Source organism: Camponotus floridanus, unplaced genomic scaffold (assembly GCF_003227725.1).
Source record: "Camponotus floridanus strain SB8 unplaced genomic scaffold, Cflo_v7.5 scaffold19, whole genome shotgun sequence".
NCBI classification, from domain to species: domain Eukaryota; kingdom Metazoa; phylum Arthropoda; class Insecta; order Hymenoptera; family Formicidae; genus Camponotus; species Camponotus floridanus.
In genome coordinates, this window is record NW_020229314.1 from 97,268 (window position 1) to 117,526 (window position 20,259).

Sequence of the window (20,259 nt, forward strand, 5' to 3'; positions counted from 1 at the left end):
TATAATATATATAATATATATATTCTTATATTCTGTCAATCAATTGAAATTGATTATGTTGTGACTTTGGAATAACGTTAAAGTGTTTTTTATATATAACTTGGCCTTCACGGCCAGCATAATTTCGTTTAATCCAGGGATGCTTCCAGCAAGGATTAATTTTCTCACAAGTTACCATTACTTTGCCTGCTTCCAAAGCAAATAAGGTTCCATTCCGTCCGAAACCAACCTATTACATAAAAATCAAATATATTAATAAGGATATAGAGAGCTTATAATAAAATTGGAAGACGTGAATAATATTCACATTAAGGCCTGGGTGAAATCTGGTTGTTAACTGCGTAGCCAATATTGTACCCGCTTGTACATAAGTCCCATCTTGTACTCTCCATCCTCTGTGTTTCGGTCTAGCATGGCCAGGTTTATTACTGGTACTAGAACTAGCTTTCTTCGATGCATATCTAACACATATTTTTGCTAAATAAAAGAAGATGAAATAATAAAACCTTCACACATTAAGTATTCTTATTTGATCTATATATTCAATTTTATATATATATCATATATTGATAATAATTTGTATAATCCTAATACAAACCTAAATTATTAATATCACCTAATACCGCGATCTGCCGAATATTTTGTAACGCAAGAGAGGACAGTTGTGACAGATGAGCCATTTAAAATCCAACAGATCGAATTGTATCTTTTGTAAGTAATATGCGTCTTAAAAAAATACGCTTCTTTCTTCTTCTTCTACTTTCAAAAATTTATATTACATCAAAAGAGGGATCGCTCGATCGATCAATCACGGTTTGAAAAATAATTGCAAGGAGGTCCATGCACAAATATCTTTGAACAAATATCAGAGAATAGGTCTGTTCTTTTCAGCTGCACTGCTGCACTAGTGCAATAAGTTAGAAAGAGACAAACATGCTTTCTTTCACTCTAACTAATTGCACTAGTGCAGCAGTGCAGCTGAAAAGAACAGACCTATAATCTTTTATCTTATATGGGATACGTTCCATTAGTCCCGATCTACAATAGGTAATTTAAGTCCTAAGCCTTAAAAAATTGACCAATCACAGTCGAGTATTCTCTTAATACTTGACTGTGATTGGTCAATTTCTTGAGTTTTACACCTTACAATCTTATGCTACGGCCATTGTAGAATGGCCTTTAAACTTCCGCAACACTCGTAGCAGCATCGGGAGCGTTCCGTTTGACCACGTTTCCGACGCGATTGGTCAATTATATCGATCTACCTAGGGAAACCAGCAACGATTGACCAATTGGAGACGTGGTCAATCGAGTTGTTGTTGATCGAAAATTAAATAGAGACAAATAAAGTGGAACACACTCATTTGGATGAGAATGAACGAAAGGACATTCCCGTTTTATTCACAATGGGTGCTTTCCATTTAGCAACACAAGTCGACACAAGTGTCATTCTATCTTTGTTTATTGTTATTCATTGAAAAAAGATAGAATGACGCTTGTGTCGACTTATGTCGCTAAATGGAAAGCACCAAATGGCTACGGTCGAGGAGACGCTCTGGGCTGTGTTCAAAAATATCACCCGAGTGCTCCCGGGTATCATTTTATCTTTGTTGTTCACCGAATGTTAAACAAGGATAAAATGATACCCAGGTACACTCGGGTGATATTTCTGAACGCAGCCTTGGATGCTTTGAAGCGCTTGATAAGTAATTTTTTACTCCTTTTGCCTCGATTGGTCAATCAAACACAAGCGTCTGAAGCGTTCCAATCAATATGGCGCGACCAATCAAGTTTGTTCTCACGGTCTCGTTTGCTCTCTAATTACTTTCTCATCTGTGAAATATATTCCAAAGGAGAAAGTCTTCCGCACACCTTGACACAACTGGCTGGGGATAAACGAGACAAACGGGCGTTGATAAGGCCCGTCGATATATGTCAGTTTCATAAAATTCAAGATATTTTTCAGTTAAAACAAAACTGCATTGTATTATTCATTAAAAGAAAAATACTTAAAGAGAAGGGAAGCTGAAACGGAAATCCCTTAAAGAAAAAAGACGAATAAGTTTTGACAGTTTGCCGATTTAGAGTATAAATGACAACAAAAATGACGACGAATGTAGAGGATCTACAAAAATTGGAAGAAGAAGCGATAGCTAGGGGTACAAAGTACGTCGCAAATCTTTTGCAGCGGCCAGGTCAACTGGAGAAAATCGACATGTATAAGCGTAGAATCAGTAGGAAAAAGGCATCCGTCGAGACTATGCTAAAGACCGCGATGCAAAGTCAATTGGACGGTGTCAGAGTCGGCTTTGAGCAGCTACAAAGTTCTCTGGAAAGTATCGCCGTCGTCAAAGACGATCTGGATCATGTTAATCAGCTGTTCAGCTCTGTGCTCAAGCTCAGTTCCAGGCTACAGGCGGTACAGGAAGAGAACATGCGTCATTCTCAATACGTCATTGCGAAGGAAAACTTGAAGCACATATTCACCGTTCCCGAGAGCGTCGAGAAGACGAAGCAATGGATAAACGAGGGTAAGTTGCTGCACGCGCATCAAAGCCTGATGGATCTGGAAACTTCCAGAGACGAATTGTTGTACGAGCTTCATAAATTGCCGAATCAGTCGCCAGCGGATACAATTATGCTAAAAGCTTATTTCGAAGATGTTGAAATGCTTTCCCAACTTATGGAAAAACAGATCAGGCTGGTATTGAGTCGTACCTTAAATACAGTTAGAAAAGAGCCTACTGTCATAGTAACACCTTTGAGAATTATAGAAAGGGAAGAAAAAGCGGATCAATTTGCTATTCAAAGACACAAGCAGAGTGGTTTTATGGCACCAGGTAGACCCAAGCGATGGAAGGACATGGCGATGAAGGTATTGGAGAAATCGGTGGCAAATAGAATCGAAGGAACTCAGGTGGACGAGAGGGCGGATAACAAAATGTGGCTGGTAAGATATTTGGAACTTACGAGACTTTTGATCCTCGAGGACTTGAGAGTAGTAAAGACTCTATGTAAACCTTGTTTCCCGCCTTGGTACGACATAGTGAGTACTTTCGTTAAAATGTATCATACCAGTCTATCCCAACATTTAAAGGATATAATTACCGGTGGATTGGAAGGTAACGAATATGTTTCTCTGTTAGCGTGGATTATGAATACTTATACGGGGCCAGAATTGATGCGACATCCCGAATTAAATATCGACACGTCCGATATCGGTCCGCTACTTAGTTCCGAGATGCTAAACGATCTTCAAGACAAGTATTTGCGAAACATGTGTCAAAATTATGAGGATTGGATGAGAAAAACATTGGAAACGGAGAAACTCGATTGGAGAAGCGGTATCTTACCCGACAGCAGTACTCAAGAACTATATTATCACACCGCGGCACCGGTTATTATATTTCAAATGATCGATCAAAATCTTCAAGTTGCCAAGACCATCAGTTCTGATTTAACGGCGCAAGCATTGGTCCTATGCATAGAACAAGTAACTAAATATGGGTACATGTATAGACAGGCGATATTAGAATTTAAAACAAAACATTTTGAGGACAGGAGTCAGGTTCCTTACTTCACTCATCATATGATTACCGTGGTCAATAATTGTATGCAGTTTAACGAATTAGCGCAGCAGATGAAGCAACTTTACTGGGTGCCCAATACTACCGGGGATGCCACTGTAAAATTTGAAAATCTCTTGGCGAATTATCAACAATTGAGGAACGAGGCTGCAGCCATATTGTTGCAAGAATCCTTTCTGGACCTGGAACTGCATTTTCAAGATTTGATTACACCCAAATGGTTATCGTCGCCCATCCCGGTCGAGACTATCTGCGTTACCTTGGAGGATTATTTTCAGGATTATAATCACTTGAGTCCCAAAAACTTTGAGTACGTTATTACCGAAGCGCAGAATCTAATCGCGAAGCGTTACATATCTGCGATGTTACAGAGAAAGATATCATTGAAAACGTACGACGAATGCTTGACCTGCACGTCAAAGATAATGACGGAGGCGGACAAGTTGAAGAACTTTTTCGACAGAATCGCGCCGAAAATCGGTAATTTCAATTCGCCGTTCGAGATAATAAAACGTCTCGCCGAGGTACTGAGGTGCGAGGATGCGGAGATTCTCTCGCTCGATTTACACTCTTTGATCGAAAAGTATCCGGACATGACCGAGGACCATCTCATCAGATTGCTCGGTCTTCGGGGTGACATATCGCGAGCGGAAGCGCGAGGGAAGGTCTCTTACATCATGGAAGCTCAACGAAATCGAAAGCCCGTGCAATCCATCACAAGCAGTATATTCAAGCAGATAGTAATACAGGATAGTTTTCTTGGTTGGAAGCCTTGAAATTGGAAAAAGAACTTTTATGAAGTAAAAAAATGAGACAATTTTTCCATGTATAATATTAATGTATGTGTGTATATATATCATTCTTCCAAATTGAATTTTTTTAAAGTGAAACATTAATAGAGACATAAAAAAGATGTAATAAAATATATTTGTAATGTTGAGCAAATTTGTTAGTGTTTAACATGATAATGTTTATCATGATGTATTTTTCATTAGCAATTTATAGAAACATTAAAAGTTTATTTATTCATATGCAATATATATATATATATATATATATATATAATATAAATAAATATATATATATATATATATATATATTATATATATATGTATGTATGTATGTATGTATGTAAGAATTAAAAAATGTTAATAAAAATTAATTTAAATATAAAAATGCGTGTTACATGTATACATGTGTGTGTGTGTGTGTATAAAATAACATTTTATATTTATATAGATAATACTTTGTAAAAATATGCAAACAATTACATTAAATTATATAATATAAAAATTATCATATTAACAATGTATCTTGGTTAATCCTGCTCACGCACATACTTCTTTTATATATATATATATATATATATATATATATATATATATCTTTATATAAACCTTTTATATGTATACTAACACAGTATCATAAAAATTAAAAAAATATATTTTTTTTTTAATTTTTATGATACTGTATTAGTGATTTTTTAAATTTATCTTCCAGATAATTGAGATTATGTTCAAGTCTGTGAGAAATAATTTCATAAACTTGTTTAGTCAAAAAAATGCAATCGTCTTTATCAGCTTTATGAAGAAAAAAAATACAACGGTTAATATGCATGTGTTCGTATCATATATAACGCACGAATGCACGTATCAATTAGTAAATAAGTATATCTATAAGGAAACTTTCGAGCTGTCAAAAGTAAATCACGCACAAACAGCCGGTTACTCAAATATTTATGCATTTACAATGAATGTACAAGTAAATATAAACTCGCAGAGTAAACGCGATTTGTGTGATAAATTATGACATGTGAAAATTTATATCTTCATACAGCAATAATTCAAATCTTACGTGAATCTTATAGCTATAAGCAAACGTCATCATAACCTTACAATTAATTTTAAAAATTTATATTTTCAGTAGTAGGGGCATTATATACATTAATTTAAGACAGTTTGGTATAAATATTTACAACAATTATGCGCCACCTAACAACATTGTTATTGTTATTTATTTGCGCGAGAGCGAGAAATCATTTTGATGTAGATCCACTGAAAACGATTATCTGGGGTCCAGGACTGAGCCCAACAGAAATTACCATGCGTGCCAGATATTTCTTCCTACAACTTGTAGACTTAGATGGAAGAAAGTTAATGTTCAATTATATACATAGATATCAGATATATACATAGATTAGATACATAGATATCAATTATATACATAGATATCAGATATATATATATATATATATATTTTTTTTTACATATATATTTCTTATATATATATATTTATTCAAAGTGAAATGAACATACAAATATTATTTCATAGTGAAATGAACATACAAATATGTTGAACATTTATAAATGCATCTATATAACATTTATTTAAAATAATATTTATAATTATAAAGTCATTAATGATTCCAATGGTAATCAAATGTAACAAAATTTATTACATAATAATGTAATTTTTAAAGATAAGAATGTAAAATTTCAGTTAAAAATATATTGTGTATATATATATATATATATATATATATATATATATATATATATATATATACATACTCTCTTGAAGCTAAATTATTCATTTACAATATTACAATTAATATCTCTACAATTTATTTGACTTATATGCAAAATTATATCATGCTACTTTAAATTTTAGTTTAACAGAATCTCCTGGTGAAAATATAGTCACTGGGCAAGTATATGGACAGTCTCTTAATAATGTACCATGTCGAATATGGACTCAAATTTTTGACTGTAAAGATGGAAGTTTTATTGTACGCTACAAAGTTTTTAATACTTGTTCTAACATTAATATTAAAATAAAAATTAAGGGAAAAGAATTACCATTGTCTCATTCAAAAATCAAAGGTATGCATGTATTTTTTATCTTATAAAATCATTTTAAAAGATTCTCTCTTTATTTAAGCTTAATAAGGAAATCTTTCTTTAGGTCCTGTTTATGAGGAGGAATGTTACTGTCCAAATCCATCAATCATTAATTGGCTATATCATTATCAGTGTCGACAAAATTACACTCAAATACATAATGATCTCTCTCCATTTTTGAATATTGACTTTGATAAAATACGCCACAGTATTATCAAAAGATATGATCAACCAACCAGTGTTAGCATTTGTCATTATGTATTGAGATCCAACAGAGTAAATATATTACAAAATATTATCAATCTATAATACATATTTCCATCTATAAATGTCTCAAACTAGATTAAATTAGATTTACAGGCGATGTTATGGTCAATATGTTGGCTTTAAAATATTTATGGATGCTATATTGTTGTCGCTTGCACGTAAAGTGGTATTGCCAGATATTGAATTCTTTGTAAATCTGGGCGATTGGCCGCTCGTCCCTGATACAGGCCCGCTTTATCCTATCTTTTCATGGTGCGGATCTGACAATACGAAAGACATTGTTATGCCTACATACGATATCACAGAATCATCCCTGGAAGCAATGGGAAGGTATAATATACATCGATAATAAATTAATAATCTCTAATTATCATTTTACTCGTGATATTATATTCCTGAAAAATAGGGTAATGTTAGATACACTCTCCGTACAAGGTAACACTGGACTGTCATGGAAGAACAAGACTGAACAATTATTTTGGCGTGGACGTGATTCCAGAAGGGAACGGCTAAATTTAATAGATATTTCAAGAAAGCATCCAGAGCTTTTCAATGTCTCTATTACTAATTTCTTTTTCTTTAGAGATGAAATGGATAAATATGGACCTGTGCAAAACCACGTATCGTTTTTTAATTTCTTTAAGGTGAACATAAGAAAGTTAAAGTCTCTTTATCAAAGTTACATTTTTAAAAATAGTTATACATTTTATGTCATTGCAATATTTGATACAAGTGTATATATAAAGCCCATGTACAGAGTTTAATGCTATATTTTAGTGCTATATTAGTCAAAGAAATAATTATTCTTTTCTATTTCTTCAAAAATGTATTACAATTTTGTAAATTGTACACGCATCGTATATAAAAGCTTTAAAAATGTGAATAGAAATAATAAATACAATATTACAGTTTATACATTCATTAAAGATCAACAAAAAAGAGAAATTAAAATCGTATGTATAAAACTTTGTTAGCAATCTTATATTGAGTCTGTAATAATTTTTTCATAGTACAAGTACCAACTGAATATTGATGGCACAGTAGCAGCATATCGATTCCCATATTTACTTGCTGGAGATTCTTTGGTATTTAAGCAAGAATCCAATTATTATGAATTTTTCTACAAAGATCTTACACCTGGATTACATTATGTACCTGTAAAAAGCGATCTCTCGGATCTTGTTGATAAAATTATATGGGCAAAGGAACATGATGAGGATGGATTGAAGATTGTTAAATCTGCGAGACAATTTGCAAGGGACAATTTATTACCACGTGATATATTATGTTACTATACAGTTTTATTTCATGTATGTGAGAAAGTCTTATTTTAGATATATTTCTTAGGGGTATATTTTTGCCAAATAATATTGAGTTTTATATTTCAGGAATGGAGTAAACACTTAAAGAGTAAAGTTGAGATACTAGATAACATGGAAGAAGTACCACAACCTAATCATTCTTGTCAATGTCATTTTAGCAATTTAAACTTTAAAGATGAGTTGTAAAATTTAATAACATCTTCTTTTTTTAACATCTTTCTATTATTAATTATTACAATGGAAACCAACATTACCATACGAATATCATGTGTGTGCATCGATTTATTAAGATTTCATATCTATCATCACGTATGGGTGTGTATGTACCAAAAATAAAAAAGAAATATAAACATCAAAGACAATTTGAAAAGCAAATAATAATTTCTCTCTCTATTATTTAATGAATTTTTTTTATAACGCACATTTTTTACACACACATACAATAACAATTATTTTCTCGTTTAATATTTTTATTTAATTTAAAATTATGTCGCGAGAACAAGATATATTATTTGTACAATTATCAACATCTTCTTCGAAAAATATTTATAGAATAAATATAGATATATGACTAAATTTCGTCATGCTCCATATTTAATTGTATCGTTAATTATATACGTGTAATATCGGAAAGTATATTTTATATATACATTCCACACATTATATCGATTATGAAATTAAACTTGATATAAATTGCAATGACAACGCGCAAAAAATTGAAACAAATTATCTTCTTACATGGTATATTTGTACCATTGCATTGTAAAATTCTCTTTCACTTTTTATTTATATTTATTTTTTAGTTGTACGAATAAAAAGTTATGTATATATTTATAATAAAAATAAAATTTTTGAGGTTTATTTTTTTTACTATAGTTAAAAAAAAACAGATATAAAAAATTACAAATCTAATGATGATGGATATCTATATTATTATTTGTGTACACGGATAATGAAACAAAATATCAAGGAACAAATACGTATACGTTTTTCAGATTAAAAGTTTCGCTACAAGACAAGAGTCGCACAAGTCATTTGGCATACTTCTCATCTCAGAGAGATCATTTAGTAATGATGAATTTAATATAAAAACGAAATTGTTTTTCTTTTTTTAATGTAACTTGAATTATATATGTATACATGTAAACAAAATTATATATAAATTACACAAAATTATATATAAATATAAACAAAATTATATATAAATTACTATAGATTATACCACACATTAAAATATATATGTAAATACTGAAAAGTGTCGATAGTTTTAATTTAAGTTCAATTGTATTATTTATTATAGTAACTCCTAAATTTCAATTTATACATAATTTTTTGTTCCAAGTATTTATTTTATCATAATGTTAGAGATGTGTATACGTTAGAGATTGAATTATATAAAGTTCTCCATACAATTTCTTCTAATCTCATCACTGGTGGAACTCTTTGTATTCACGTTAATATGGATATCCACAATATCTATAATAATATTACGAATTTACATTAATAAAGTATATTGGCATACGCAATAAAATGCAAATGATAACGTAAATATTCTCAATATGTACATTAACTGAAGATTTTTTGCGAATTTAGAAATTAATATATTTTATTGTGTGGGTGGTTGATAACCATAACCTCCATACTGGTTAGGTGGTGGTGGCCCTTGTGGTCCTGGTGGAGGAGGCATGTGTCCACCGGGTGGTCGTGGAGGATACTGTGGATATCCTTGACCTGTTGGCGGCGGAGGGTAACTTTGAGGAGGATATTGTGGATGTCCATAGTGCGGTTGTCCTCCTTGCGGTGGATGCGGGCTATAAATCTATAATTTTAATATAGATAATGAACAGAAAAATAAATGCATTATTTAATATCTGTATCTGTATACCATACAATACTTTTTCTAAATAAATAAATAAGTATAAAATATAAAAAAATTATATAGCGCTTATATAACTTATGTAATAATATAAATATTTTTTTAATCAAGATATAAAGAATTGCAAACTACATGTAATGTAATTCCAGCGACATATGCATTTTAATGAATCTCATATTATGAAGCAAATAATAAATGTAAATGTTTAAATCCTTGAGTGTTTAATGTATTCGAGTATAATATAGAATACTTGAACAATACCTGCGGTTGCCCTCCTGGTGTCGGTGGAACGTACGTTTGCGTAGTAGTGGGTCCATAAGCGGGTTGTTGCTGAGGACCGGGTGGTGGGGCGGGACCTTGCGGCGGGCCGGATGGTGGTTGAAATCCACTCGGGGCTGGACTTTGAGACGGCTGCTGTTGCGTCTGTGAAGCTGTTTGTGACTGTTGCTGAGATTGTTGCGATGGCTGATGCGGCGATTGATGAGAGGGCGGTTGATGCGAGGATTGATGCGATGGCTGATGAGGTGGTTGATGCGGAGTGTGCGGTGGCTGATGAGGTGATTGATGCGGTGGCGGCGGATGCGGGGGATGCGACGTCGGATGAGGTGTTTGATGAACGGAATATCCAGAAGGGGCCGGCGGAACCGGGGGTGCATAGCTTCCACCCTGCGATGTTGGCGGCGGACCGCTACTCGGCGGATATGTCTGCGTCGAGGCAGACGGCGTGCTTGTCGGCTGACTGCTCTGAGCGTAAGTATTGCCGCCGCTCGCGGAGGAAGTACTAAATGGCGGAGATGTAGAAACGGGACCGTACTGCGTTGCACCAGGACCTGGGCTCGGTTGGCTAACGTAGTTGGGCTGCGGACCCGCATTTTGCTGAGATCCAGGTTGAGGAGGTTGAGTCGCGCTAGTTGTCGGAGGTGGTGGGTAATTTTGCGGCGGAACATTATTCGCGTATGCCTGTGAGGATGGAGGGGGATAATTTCCAGGTTGTCCAGCGGCGTATGCATTTTGAGGTGGCGCTTGGGACGGAGGCTGTTGATAATTTGGTTGCGGACTAGGGCTACCATATTGTCCTGGTTGTTGTTGTTGTTGACTACCTGATGAGAAATTTTGCTGCGAAGCATTAGACGGCGGATAGCCTTGCTGATTTGGCGGTGGTGGTCCATATCCGGAAGGTGGCTGAGTCGTGCCCGGCGGTGGATAACCACCTGGTTGCGGACCATAGCTGTTCACTGTAGTCGGAGGACCGTAATTTGGCTGCGTCGCCGCGCTATATCCTTGTTGCTGAGAAGCATTTGGCGGTCCGTATTGATTCGGTTGACCAGGAGTGTACGCGGATCCTTGAGGTCCTTGATAATTAGAGCCAGGATTCTGATTGGCGTATTGAGCAGGATAACCTTGCTGAGAAGGTTGTTGGGGATAACCTTGCGGTCCTCTATATTGTTGCGGACCTGGTGCAGTTGGAGGTCCTGTTAACAAATTAAAACAAATCAAATGATAAAATATTACTAATCTCAAACATCCAGTCTGAAATTATATTTCAAATTTCATATAATATGTAATTACGAATCTGAAATAAAGTTAAATTAAGTATGAACAAAATTTCTATCGAAAAGTTTATTAAACTTAAAGTAATGTACTATTTATGGTAGGTCCTTGACCAGGCATCACAGGCCCACGATAACCTTGCGCTATTGGTTGGCCTTGATTAAAACTCGACATTGGCATAGTTGGCTGAGTATTCGGAGTCATCTCTCCCCCAGGACCAGCCGAAGCACCTGGACCGCTTGGAAGCCCTTGCGGATTCATCATAGCATGCTGAGGACCATTGGGGATAGAACCTTGAGGTAGCTTAAAACAAAAAGTTAAAAACGTGTTGCAAAAATTTTATTCAACTATGCAATTTTATTGGATTAAATGTTTTTTTACTTATTTTTATTGCATACTTTTTCTTTTAAAATTTATCGCTTACAGGTAATAAAGTTTGAAGATTCTGATTCACATCTGCGATAGATGCTAAATATACCAAGTTGCGATGTAGCATTTGCTGATATCTGAAAATGAAGTCTAATAAATATCAAATTTAAAAGAAAAGGATTGCTAAAGGAATGTATTTTTTTAATACTATAAAAAATAATTAATAGCCATTATATTGAAGTAAGAATAAAATATTTAATTCCTATAGTCATATATCGAATAATCGGTACAATTCATGCAGCTTTTGTAATAGGGAATGCAGCGAAAGGTTATACAAACTTTTTTTATTAGCTGTTAATACAATGTTGTTTCATAAACAATGACGATTTATTTTCTAAGATGAAAGAAGAATGTATAGAATGTATCTGAAAAATACTGTACTGTATTATCGTTAATTATTACTTACTGTACACATTCCTGTACTTTGCCTTTATTTTGATACTCTTGAATCATTTGTATAAGTTGGCTATTCTCGTCGAGCATCTAAAGAAATGTGCATGTGTATGTGTATATATATATATATATATTTATAAAATGTATTTATAAAATTTATAAAATATATATATAAAATAAATATATATTTGTGTGTGTGTGTATATATATATTATATATATATATATATATATATATATATATATATATGCATGCATACACACACACACACCAATTTTCACAAACGGTGCAATTTATATATTATTTTTCTTATTATACAATACAGTTAATGATTATTAAATTATTTATAATAACAGCATTTTATTCCAAAGCTTTGGTCAATTCCTTTACCTTCTGTATTTGAGCAGGATTTGGAGGTGGCCTACCACGTTGAGCAAAGGTCACAGACATGTTCAAAGCAATTCACGATTTGTCTCTTTGATGAGAAAAATCGACACAATTCGAAGAGGTTCTCTTTCACGAGGAATTATCTAAAAACACTTCACGTCCATTGTCGTTGTATTTTCGAAGCTATACTCTGTTATACTTGTCGCGATACGCCACGAAATTATCCGAAAGTGCAAAAATTATTTACGTGATATTACCGAAGATCTAGCAAATTGATCGACCCGCGCGTTAACAAACACAGCTCGTCGTATACATAAAGTGTATTCCTGTTATAATACGGCTTACGCGCGATTAGCAATTATCGCCAATTTACTCTGCAAAATATGTATCCAATTTCGGGAACGAGAGAGACGAGAGATATCATTTCCGAAATAGAGCTTGGGAAAGCAACGCCACTGACGGCGAACATTAGCGAACACCAAAGCTCGCGGTATTTTCTTTGATACTGTCGAGAGATAAACAAATAATAATAAACAAACTATTATATATACTACACACACACACACACACACACACACATACATTAAATTTTAATAAATACATATATTTAGAAAAGCTACATATATTTAAAAAATTATTATAATAATTATAGCGATTGAGATTATGCGCATTCGCACATTGAATTGCGTTCGAAAATCTACTCGTCGGGTAGCATCGAGTGATTTTCGATTGACCAATTAGAATAGAGAAATCTTTGCGAATTGTGGGCTCGAGAGCGCCTCTTTGGACCACGTTCCGACCACAGCCAATTATATCGACTTGTACCTAGGGTAACCAGCAACGATTAACCAATCAGAGAGTCCTATTTTGAATTAACCAATTGGCGACGTGATCAATCAAATCCCACTCGTGGGCTCGGTTGCGGTTGAAATTGACCAATCAGAACAAAGCAATTTGTTGGGCGGCTACTCTGATTGGTCAATTCCAACCGCAACGGAGCCAGCAACCTAGGGCCCTATTCTTGAAATCGTGCGAAAAATTATCGTATATGAAAATGACGCGCGATCTTTGGTGTATATTTTTAGATCTAAGAGTATACACGAATCAAAGATCGCGTAGCGTCACTTTTGCACTTTTGCGATAATTTTTCGCACGAAGAATAGGGTCCCTGGTCTAATTTAAAAAATTTTACGCACTATTTATGTACGAGTCGTACGAAGTGACGGGTATATATATATATATATATATATATATATATATATATATACGTCTGCGAATTTTGCGAGAAAAAAGATGCTTATATTAAAGATAGGGAAGTTAATATAACATGTAAAAGTAATAAATGTCATCCTTGCAAAAAGAACAAAAATCCAGCATTCTAAATTTATGCTTTATCATGTTGATATAACTACACGTATGTACACATGCAAATGGCTTCGGCAAAGGTAAGCAATTATTTTATGCTCGTTTCTTAATTATCAAATTATTTTACATTATTGGCAAACTAAAGTACAATATTGTCAAATTTATAGGATTATATATATAATCTCTCTCATTTCTTTCCACAGATTGAGTTTGCGGTACATATGACATGCGAGAAATGTGTCGACGCAATTTCTAAGAGTGTATCGGATTTAAAGGGTATTCGAAATATTGATATTTCATTGGAACGCGGCACCGTTATTATTGAAACGGACCTACCTTATTTTATCATTCAAGAAAGGATCGAACAGACTGGAAGGCAAGCAGTGTTGAAAGGATACGGAGGTTTAAACATATTTTTTATCAATTATTTATTTATTCTGTTTTATTATTATTATTATTTAAAAAAATTTGATTCTATGTAACTTTTATAGATGGATTAAGCGCTGTATCAATGTTGGGTGGGAATTCGGGATACAGTGTAGAAAATTTAATCAAAGGTGTAATAAGATTTGCGCAGACTCCACAAGGATGTATTATAGATGGTACGGTTGATGGATTGACATTGGGAGAGCATGGTATGCATATACACGAATGCGGCGATATATCTAATGGCTGTGATAGGTAAGTCAGTTTTACAAATAAAAAATTTTTAGATAATCTGAGCAAATTTTATTGTTATCGTAGTGTAGGTGAACACTTCAATCCAAACAATTCCCCACATGGCGCTCCTGAGAATGATCTGTCAGAGAGGGTAAATATAAAAAATTATGTAAATTCTATGTATGTGCCACATATACAAGTTTTTTAATGAAATCTATAATTGCAGCATATCGGTGATCTTGGTAATATCTTAGCAGATGCTACAGGTAGAGCTACTTTTCGAAAGATAGACAGATTCCTTAAAATATCTGATATCATTGGGAGATCGCTCGTTGTTACCAATGACCCTGATGATCTAGGGAAGGGTGACAATTCAGAATCCAAAATAAATGGAAACAGTGGAATTAGGTATAAATGGAAGAAATTATTACATATTATTATATTATCACAGAAATTTGACCATTACTGTTTTAAATTAAATTTTCTTTTCTTGTACAGGCTGGCTTGTGGTATTATAGCCAGATCTTCTGGATTATTTCAAAATACAAAAAAAATTTGTGCATGCGACGGTCTTACAATATGGGATGAAAGAGATCGAGCCCTTGCAAATCATGGTATTAAAAGTTACGCAAAATTGAATGAAAAAATATGCATAATACTTTGAATATCTTAGGAAAAAGAGAACTGTTCTTAGAAATTTAACTATGCATCAAAATTTGTCACGTTCTATTTATTATTAGTTTTAAAAATCTCTCTTGCATTAATTATATTACTAACTAATGTTATTAATATAATTATATTCTAATTATATTAATAATATTTAATAGTTACAACTTGCATTACACTTTGTGTAATTTTTTCAAACTTTCACATATTTATAAACTATCAAATAGTAATTAATAACTTGTAACAATTTTTTCAAAAATAATTTAATTTGATAAGATAATTTATATATATTACTTTTCCTTCTTTTCAGCAAATTTGTAATTAATGTAACGTGTAACAACTGATCTAACAAAAAGTGATAACAAAAAATACATTCCATATTCAGAACATTGGAGGAATAAAAATAAATATATTTTTAACTTTTCGATACTATTATCATATATGTGTATATATATATACACATACATATATACTTTTATTTATTTGAATCCCCTTCATGTGCTGTCAAATTATAATCGTACATATCGGTTTTACGTATTATGCAAGTTTTTAAATTTTTTCTCCGTCATTTGATATATAATCTATCCTGTTTAAAAATTCAACGTATGGCTGCGCATTATGCGCGGAAAATCTATAATATATGTAATGTAAACTATAAACTTTCTGCGCATAAGGCATGAGACGGAACGCGTCCCATGTATATATTGTCATTTCAAGTCTAGCAGCCATTGGTAATTTGTAATTTATCATGGCGTCATGATAAATATGCGCTACTATTTACCGTGACATGTGTATATTATATGTAAAAATACGGTCAAAATCAAGCGACAAATTAAAAATTTTTAAGTAAGTTATATATGGCATTAAATAAGAGTATTATAATTTGTGTAGAAATAATCTAGAAAACGATAATTGAACAAAGAAAACGTCAAAAAATATATCTCTTAAGGTTAGATTCAGTATCGAAAAAATATGATAGGTAGAAATAAGGGAAAAACAAATTTGAAGGAGTAAGTGAATATTATTATAAACACGAATAATGTATAATATTTGTTTTTTTTTTTTTACAGAAACTTATACAATTCAACGTGAATATAATTTATGCGAGTAAAACATTAAGCTCAATTACCTTTTGAGAATGGGGATTCCTGGATTAACAACATATATATCCAACCATTCGGAGGATTATCTTGAGAATTATGCTCTACGCGATACTTATTTAGTAATTGATGGGAATAGTATAGGATGTCAATTGTATAATTGGCATGCGAGATGTAACTGCGTCTTTGGTGGTGATTATGACAAATATGCGCAATGTGTAGCAGATTTTTTTAATGAACTCTCCATGTGTAATGTCACTCCGTTGGTCCTAATCGATGGTGGTTGCGAAGACAAAAAGCTACAGACGGTCATATCTCGAACTAACGAAAAAATTGGAATAGCGTCGCATTATACACCGCACTCTCAACAGAGAACCAAATTCTTTCCTCTACTTATGAAAGAAGTGTTTAAAGATGTCATGAAGGAAAAAGGCGTCAGGTATACGCAATGTATATTTGAAGCTGATAACACTATAGCCGCAATAGCACGTATTCTCAAGTGTCCTGTATTGAGTTACGACTCTGATTTCTATATTTATGGATCGCTGTACATACCATTTGATACATGGGAAAATAATGTAATCCCTAATCCGGTAACTCGCGGTTACATGAAACTTTGCAAGATTTATTATCCGGAAAAGCTTTTCCGAATTTACAACGGTTTGAATCAATCTTTGTTGCCTCTGGCAGCGATATTACTGGGAAATGACTATGTAAAACAACATACGTTTCGAAATTTTTTTCGTCACTTAAAATTACCACGAACAGGAAGAAAAAAGTACAATGAGCAACAACGACGTATAGATGCTACATTTAATTGGCTACGAAGATACAGCTTAAATCAAGCTGTAATAGGAATACTAAGTAGATTACGGAAACGGGATCGCAAACACGTATTAAATATAATAGAAACGATAATAAATGGTTACACTAGCGCTTCATTGAGCGTATTACATATACTAAATGTTCCTCCAGAGAATTTTTCAAGAGCAAATATACTGGATGCATTTAAAACGTACAAATTTGAAGGCGATATATATAATCTGACATACATTGACGAAAAATCGAACGAAGAAAATCTAAGTGACGACGATAACGAAACAGACGAAAAAGAAATAACAACCATACTCGAGGAAAGAAAGGTGATTTCTAATGAATCACTGGTCAACAATTTGCCTCAGTGGTTTATTAATGAATTCAAATTGGGCAGATATCCTTCTTATTTCATAGACATAATAATACGGAAACTATATGTTTGTGCCGCACAAGTCGAAAATTATTTATACGTTTCATCTATTGTTGCAAGTTTAAAAATTATAAGCGTTATTTATAGATTATTGATATCGGGTATTGAAGGAAGAAGGACTTACATGGAATATATGACTAGGGATGAGAATAGGAAGATAAAGCGTTATCAGTTAGAATACAATGATAATATATTAGGGTGTACATTACCATCTTTATTTAATTTAAGAGAACTACCGATTATTATCAGAAGACAAATTTTAAATGTCACATTGGAAATTATCGATGAAAATTGTATGAAGGAAATTCCATCAAACTGGACGTTATATATCGCGACCATCAAGTATTGGATAAATCAACAACAAGAACCACTTAAATTCAGTTGTCATATATACTCCTTATTATTTGCTATGTTATTTAACATAATAGATCACAAAATAGGCCCGTATAGAAATTTAAACAGATTCTATCATAGATTCAATAGAACTGTCGAAAATATTAAATATATGAGAAAAATGAGAAACTATCGTCCACAATATTCAATCGATACTACATTAATAAATGCATTTAATGAAGTTAATGAGGATGATTGCTTGCTTGCAGCTTCATTTTTTGTATCAAATTTCGAAATTGATCAAAAAGTATATCTGCACCCAAAACGATTCAATATTACAATTGTTCATGGTTTTGCAGAATTTCAAAATTGTTTAAGACATAGTATGAATTTGAATGCATTATTGGGATATCCGTATGAACAAACTAAAGTTGCTAATATGTTTAATGGTACATTACTGTATAATTTGTGCAGCAATTTTAAAAGACGCGATGACGTTGAAGTTTATATTAATACAATTTTTCAAAATTCTCCGAGTTTATCGCATCTATTTAATATACTCTTATTAAAAGTCAAACCTCTGTTTAATACAGCATTGGAAAAGAAAGCCAGTAAATGTAAAAAGCAAAAGACAAAAAGAAAGTGTGAAAAAAACGATTCTACTACACAGGAAGAAGATCATGAGAAAGAAGCTGTAAACGCATGTGAAAGTACCAGTGAAGAAATCTTTTATGATGTAAATAATTCTTTTTCTATCCTTGGTGCTACGCAACATTAAATCTTTTTATTGTGATTAAATTGCACCTGTACATATATCACAATTATGTATTTATAATTTATATGTACCTTTTACAAATAAAGATAAGCAAATTTATACATAAAAAAAAAACTTTTAATCTTTCTCTTTATATGAAATTTTCGATAGAATGTGAAGAAACTTGTCTATTGATACATAATATATAAACAATGTATATGTATTGGATCTATTACAATAGGATATAAAATGATTTAACATCTCTCTCTCTCGATGTTTAATTTTTACAAGAAAAAAAATCTATATATCCTCACTGCTGTTAGTTTCATCGGTATTAGAAGAACTTGCATAATCCTTTCGTTTCTGGCGTGGCATTGATCGCTTAACATCGGTCTTTTTCTTTTTTCTCACGTTACGTAATCGGTTATTCTAAACGAATAGCGAAAGAAGACGAAATGATGCAAGAGTCGTGCGATATAAAGATTAGGATAAAAAAAATGATATTTGTATTACATTCTTATATATTTCCCAGAATGCGCTGATAGCTGTTTTGGCAGTATTAGCCTCCTCTCGTAAAGTCGGTATATAATATTGATCGTCTCCGTGTTTGGCGACAAGTCCGACACAAACAGCATATTTCAATTTTTCCTGCAATTCTTGCTCGAGAGCTTCGAAATTTTTATCAACTGGATAATGTCTTTGTATAAAATCTTTTAAATTTTTCGATTTAACAAATATTTGACGTTTTTGTAACTCTTTTACAGCTGTACGTAGCATTTGAGGCGTTATAGAGATTTTCTCTTTCTCCATCTAAATAAAAGATGTAATTGTATAATTTGTAAAAATATATACACACCAAATTGACAAATTATATTTTCAAAATATTTCACATATTTAAATGAAACTCGAAAAATTATTTATTTACATTATGAATCTCTTTCTATCGTGTATCTATTTTTTTCATTAAAGATATATATAGATAATATTAACACAATAACGCTATATAAAACCTATAATTACCTTCAGCGATTTTCTTAGAAGAAAATATGTAAAGATTTGTCAATAGAATTAGAATTATATTAAGGAAATAGTTTTGTAACATTTGAATTTAATAATTTGTCCACGAGATGTATGTGTGTGTGTAGTGAATCTGATGATGATTATTAGAAACGTTGGTATTAATAAAACTATATATCATTTGAATGTTTGTTAAACTATATTTATATATTTTATTGAATTTAAAGTTTCTTCAAAAATTACATAAATATGTTTATTGACTGAAAAAAAATTGTAGATAATTATGTTATAATATATATCAGGTGGATAATGTCAATTGCGAATAATTATGAATATAATGTCAAATATAAAGTGCATAGATTCTTTTATATACAAGTTTGGTACTATTGCTATCGTCGAGATATCA

General features: G+C 32.5%; 7 protein-coding genes across 8 annotated transcripts; 4 read left to right on the forward strand and 3 right to left on the reverse strand.

The window, feature by feature from the left end:
• Window positions 1-9: 9 nt before the first annotated feature.
• LOC105256135 (39S ribosomal protein L27, mitochondrial) lies at window positions 10-881 on the reverse strand. Its single transcript, XM_011265819.3, has 3 exons — window positions 599-881; window positions 308-477; window positions 10-229 (listed from the first exon to the last, which is right to left on the reverse strand). The coding sequence occupies exons 1-3, from the start codon at window positions 678-680 to the stop codon at window positions 26-28; spliced, it is 456 nt and encodes a 151-aa protein (XP_011264121.1). The 5' UTR covers window positions 681-881; the 3' UTR covers window positions 10-25.
• Window positions 882-1,855: 974 nt separating this feature from the next.
• On the forward strand, window positions 1,856-4,525 carry LOC105256134 (exocyst complex component 3). The gene has a single exon (XM_011265817.3). It carries the CDS (start codon window positions 2,093-2,095, stop codon window positions 4,361-4,363), a length of 2,271 nt encoding a protein of 756 aa, XP_011264119.1. The 5' UTR covers window positions 1,856-2,092; the 3' UTR covers window positions 4,364-4,525.
• A 657-nt stretch (window positions 4,526-5,182) lies between these two features.
• Window positions 5,183-8,444, forward strand: LOC105256133 (KDEL motif-containing protein 1). The gene is made up of 8 exons (XM_011265816.2): window positions 5,183-5,348; window positions 5,511-5,739; window positions 6,258-6,469; window positions 6,552-6,763; window positions 6,840-7,084; window positions 7,161-7,398; window positions 7,765-8,064; window positions 8,143-8,444. The coding sequence occupies exons 2-8, from the start codon at window positions 5,570-5,572 to the stop codon at window positions 8,260-8,262; spliced, it is 1,497 nt and encodes a 498-aa protein (XP_011264118.1). The 5' UTR covers window positions 5,183-5,348; window positions 5,511-5,569; the 3' UTR covers window positions 8,263-8,444.
• A 966-nt stretch (window positions 8,445-9,410) lies between these two features.
• On the reverse strand, window positions 9,411-12,787 carry LOC105256132 (extensin). Its single transcript, XM_011265815.3, has 6 exons — window positions 12,716-12,787; window positions 12,339-12,415; window positions 11,928-12,009; window positions 11,596-11,806; window positions 10,214-11,424; window positions 9,411-9,895 (listed from the first exon to the last, which is right to left on the reverse strand). The coding sequence occupies exons 1-6, from the start codon at window positions 12,773-12,775 to the stop codon at window positions 9,683-9,685; spliced, it is 1,854 nt and encodes a 617-aa protein (XP_011264117.1). The 5' UTR covers window positions 12,776-12,787; the 3' UTR covers window positions 9,411-9,682.
• Window positions 12,788-13,969: 1,182 nt separating this feature from the next.
• LOC105256130 (copper chaperone for superoxide dismutase) lies at window positions 13,970-15,822 on the forward strand. Of its 2 annotated transcripts, XM_011265814.3 has the most exons (7): window positions 13,970-14,157; window positions 14,281-14,479; window positions 14,569-14,758; window positions 14,822-14,888; window positions 14,964-15,145; window positions 15,236-15,351; window positions 15,714-15,822. In XM_011265814.3, the coding sequence occupies exons 1-7, from the start codon at window positions 14,137-14,139 to the stop codon at window positions 15,722-15,724; spliced, it is 786 nt and encodes a 261-aa protein (XP_011264116.1). In that variant the 5' UTR covers window positions 13,970-14,136; the 3' UTR covers window positions 15,725-15,822. The 2 variants fall into 2 exon arrangements, with proteins under 2 accessions (XP_011264116.1, XP_011264115.1); XM_011265813.3 differs by lacking the exon at window positions 15,714-15,822 and having other exon boundaries at window positions 15,236-15,485.
• Window positions 15,823-15,907: 85 nt separating this feature from the next.
• LOC105256129 (protein asteroid) lies at window positions 15,908-18,947 on the forward strand. The gene is made up of 2 exons (XM_011265812.3): window positions 15,908-16,249; window positions 16,474-18,947. The coding sequence occupies exon 2, from the start codon at window positions 16,542-16,544 to the stop codon at window positions 18,858-18,860; it is 2,319 nt and encodes a 772-aa protein (XP_011264114.1). The 5' UTR covers window positions 15,908-16,249; window positions 16,474-16,541; the 3' UTR covers window positions 18,861-18,947.
• Window positions 18,948-19,020: 73 nt separating this feature from the next.
• LOC105256128 lies at window positions 19,021-19,650 on the reverse strand. Its single transcript, XM_011265811.3, has 2 exons — window positions 19,350-19,650; window positions 19,021-19,265 (listed from the first exon to the last, which is right to left on the reverse strand). Exons 1-2 carry the CDS (start codon window positions 19,644-19,646, stop codon window positions 19,137-19,139), a joined length of 426 nt encoding a protein of 141 aa, XP_011264113.2. The 5' UTR covers window positions 19,647-19,650; the 3' UTR covers window positions 19,021-19,136.
• Window positions 19,651-20,259: the final 609 nt, after the last annotated feature.

What these genes read in the sequence shown, in the direction of transcription:
- LOC105256135 (XM_011265819.3), bottom strand. Translation starts at nt 680, where the DNA reads ATGGCTCATCTGTCACAACTGTCCTCTCTTGCGTTACAAAATATTCGG. An exon ending in AGGTGATATTAATAATTTAG is followed by an intron (nt 478 to 598) that starts GTTTGTATTAGG and finishes TCTTTTATTTAG; the next exon opens with CAAAAATATGTGTTAGATAT. An exon ending in GATTTCACCCAGGCCTTAAT is followed by an intron (nt 230 to 307) that starts GTGAATATTATT and finishes TTTATGTAATAG; the next exon opens with GTTGGTTTCGGACGGAATGG.
- LOC105256134 (XM_011265817.3), top strand. Translation starts at nt 2,093, where the DNA reads ATGACAACAAAAATGACGACGAATGTAGAGGATCTACAAAAATTGGAA.
- LOC105256133 (XM_011265816.2), top strand. Translation starts at nt 5,570, where the DNA reads ATGCGCCACCTAACAACATTGTTATTGTTATTTATTTGCGCGAGAGCG. An exon ending in ATGTATTGAGATCCAACAGA is followed by an intron (nt 6,764 to 6,839) that starts GTAAATATATTA and finishes AGATTAAATTAG; the next exon opens with ATTTACAGGCGATGTTATGG. An exon ending in TCCCTGGAAGCAATGGGAAG is followed by an intron (nt 7,085 to 7,160) that starts GTATAATATACA and finishes CCTGAAAAATAG; the next exon opens with GGTAATGTTAGATACACTCT.
- LOC105256132 (XM_011265815.3), bottom strand. Translation starts at nt 12,775, where the DNA reads ATGTCTGTGACCTTTGCTCAACGTGGTAGGCCACCTCCAAATCCTGCT. An exon ending in AAAGTACAGGAATGTGTACA is followed by an intron (nt 12,010 to 12,338) that starts GTAAGTAATAAT and finishes CTTCATTTTCAG; the next exon opens with ATATCAGCAAATGCTACATC. An exon ending in ATCTTCAAACTTTATTACCT is followed by an intron (nt 11,807 to 11,927) that starts GTAAGCGATAAA and finishes TTTTGTTTTAAG; the next exon opens with CTACCTCAAGGTTCTATCCC.
- LOC105256130 (XM_011265813.3), top strand. Translation starts at nt 14,137, where the DNA reads ATGCAAATGGCTTCGGCAAAG. An exon ending in TGCAAATGGCTTCGGCAAAG is followed by an intron (nt 14,158 to 14,280) that starts GTAAGCAATTAT and finishes TTCTTTCCACAG; the next exon opens with ATTGAGTTTGCGGTACATAT. An exon ending in AGTGTTGAAAGGATACGGAG is followed by an intron (nt 14,480 to 14,568) that starts GTTTAAACATAT and finishes TAACTTTTATAG; the next exon opens with ATGGATTAAGCGCTGTATCA.
- LOC105256129 (XM_011265812.3), top strand. Translation starts at nt 16,542, where the DNA reads ATGGGGATTCCTGGATTAACAACATATATATCCAACCATTCGGAGGAT.
- LOC105256128 (XM_011265811.3), bottom strand. Translation starts at nt 19,646, where the DNA reads ATGGAGAAAGAGAAAATCTCTATAACGCCTCAAATGCTACGTACAGCT. An exon ending in TCTGGGAAATATATAAGAAT is followed by an intron (nt 19,266 to 19,349) that starts GTAATACAAATA and finishes CTATTCGTTTAG; the next exon opens with AATAACCGATTACGTAACGT.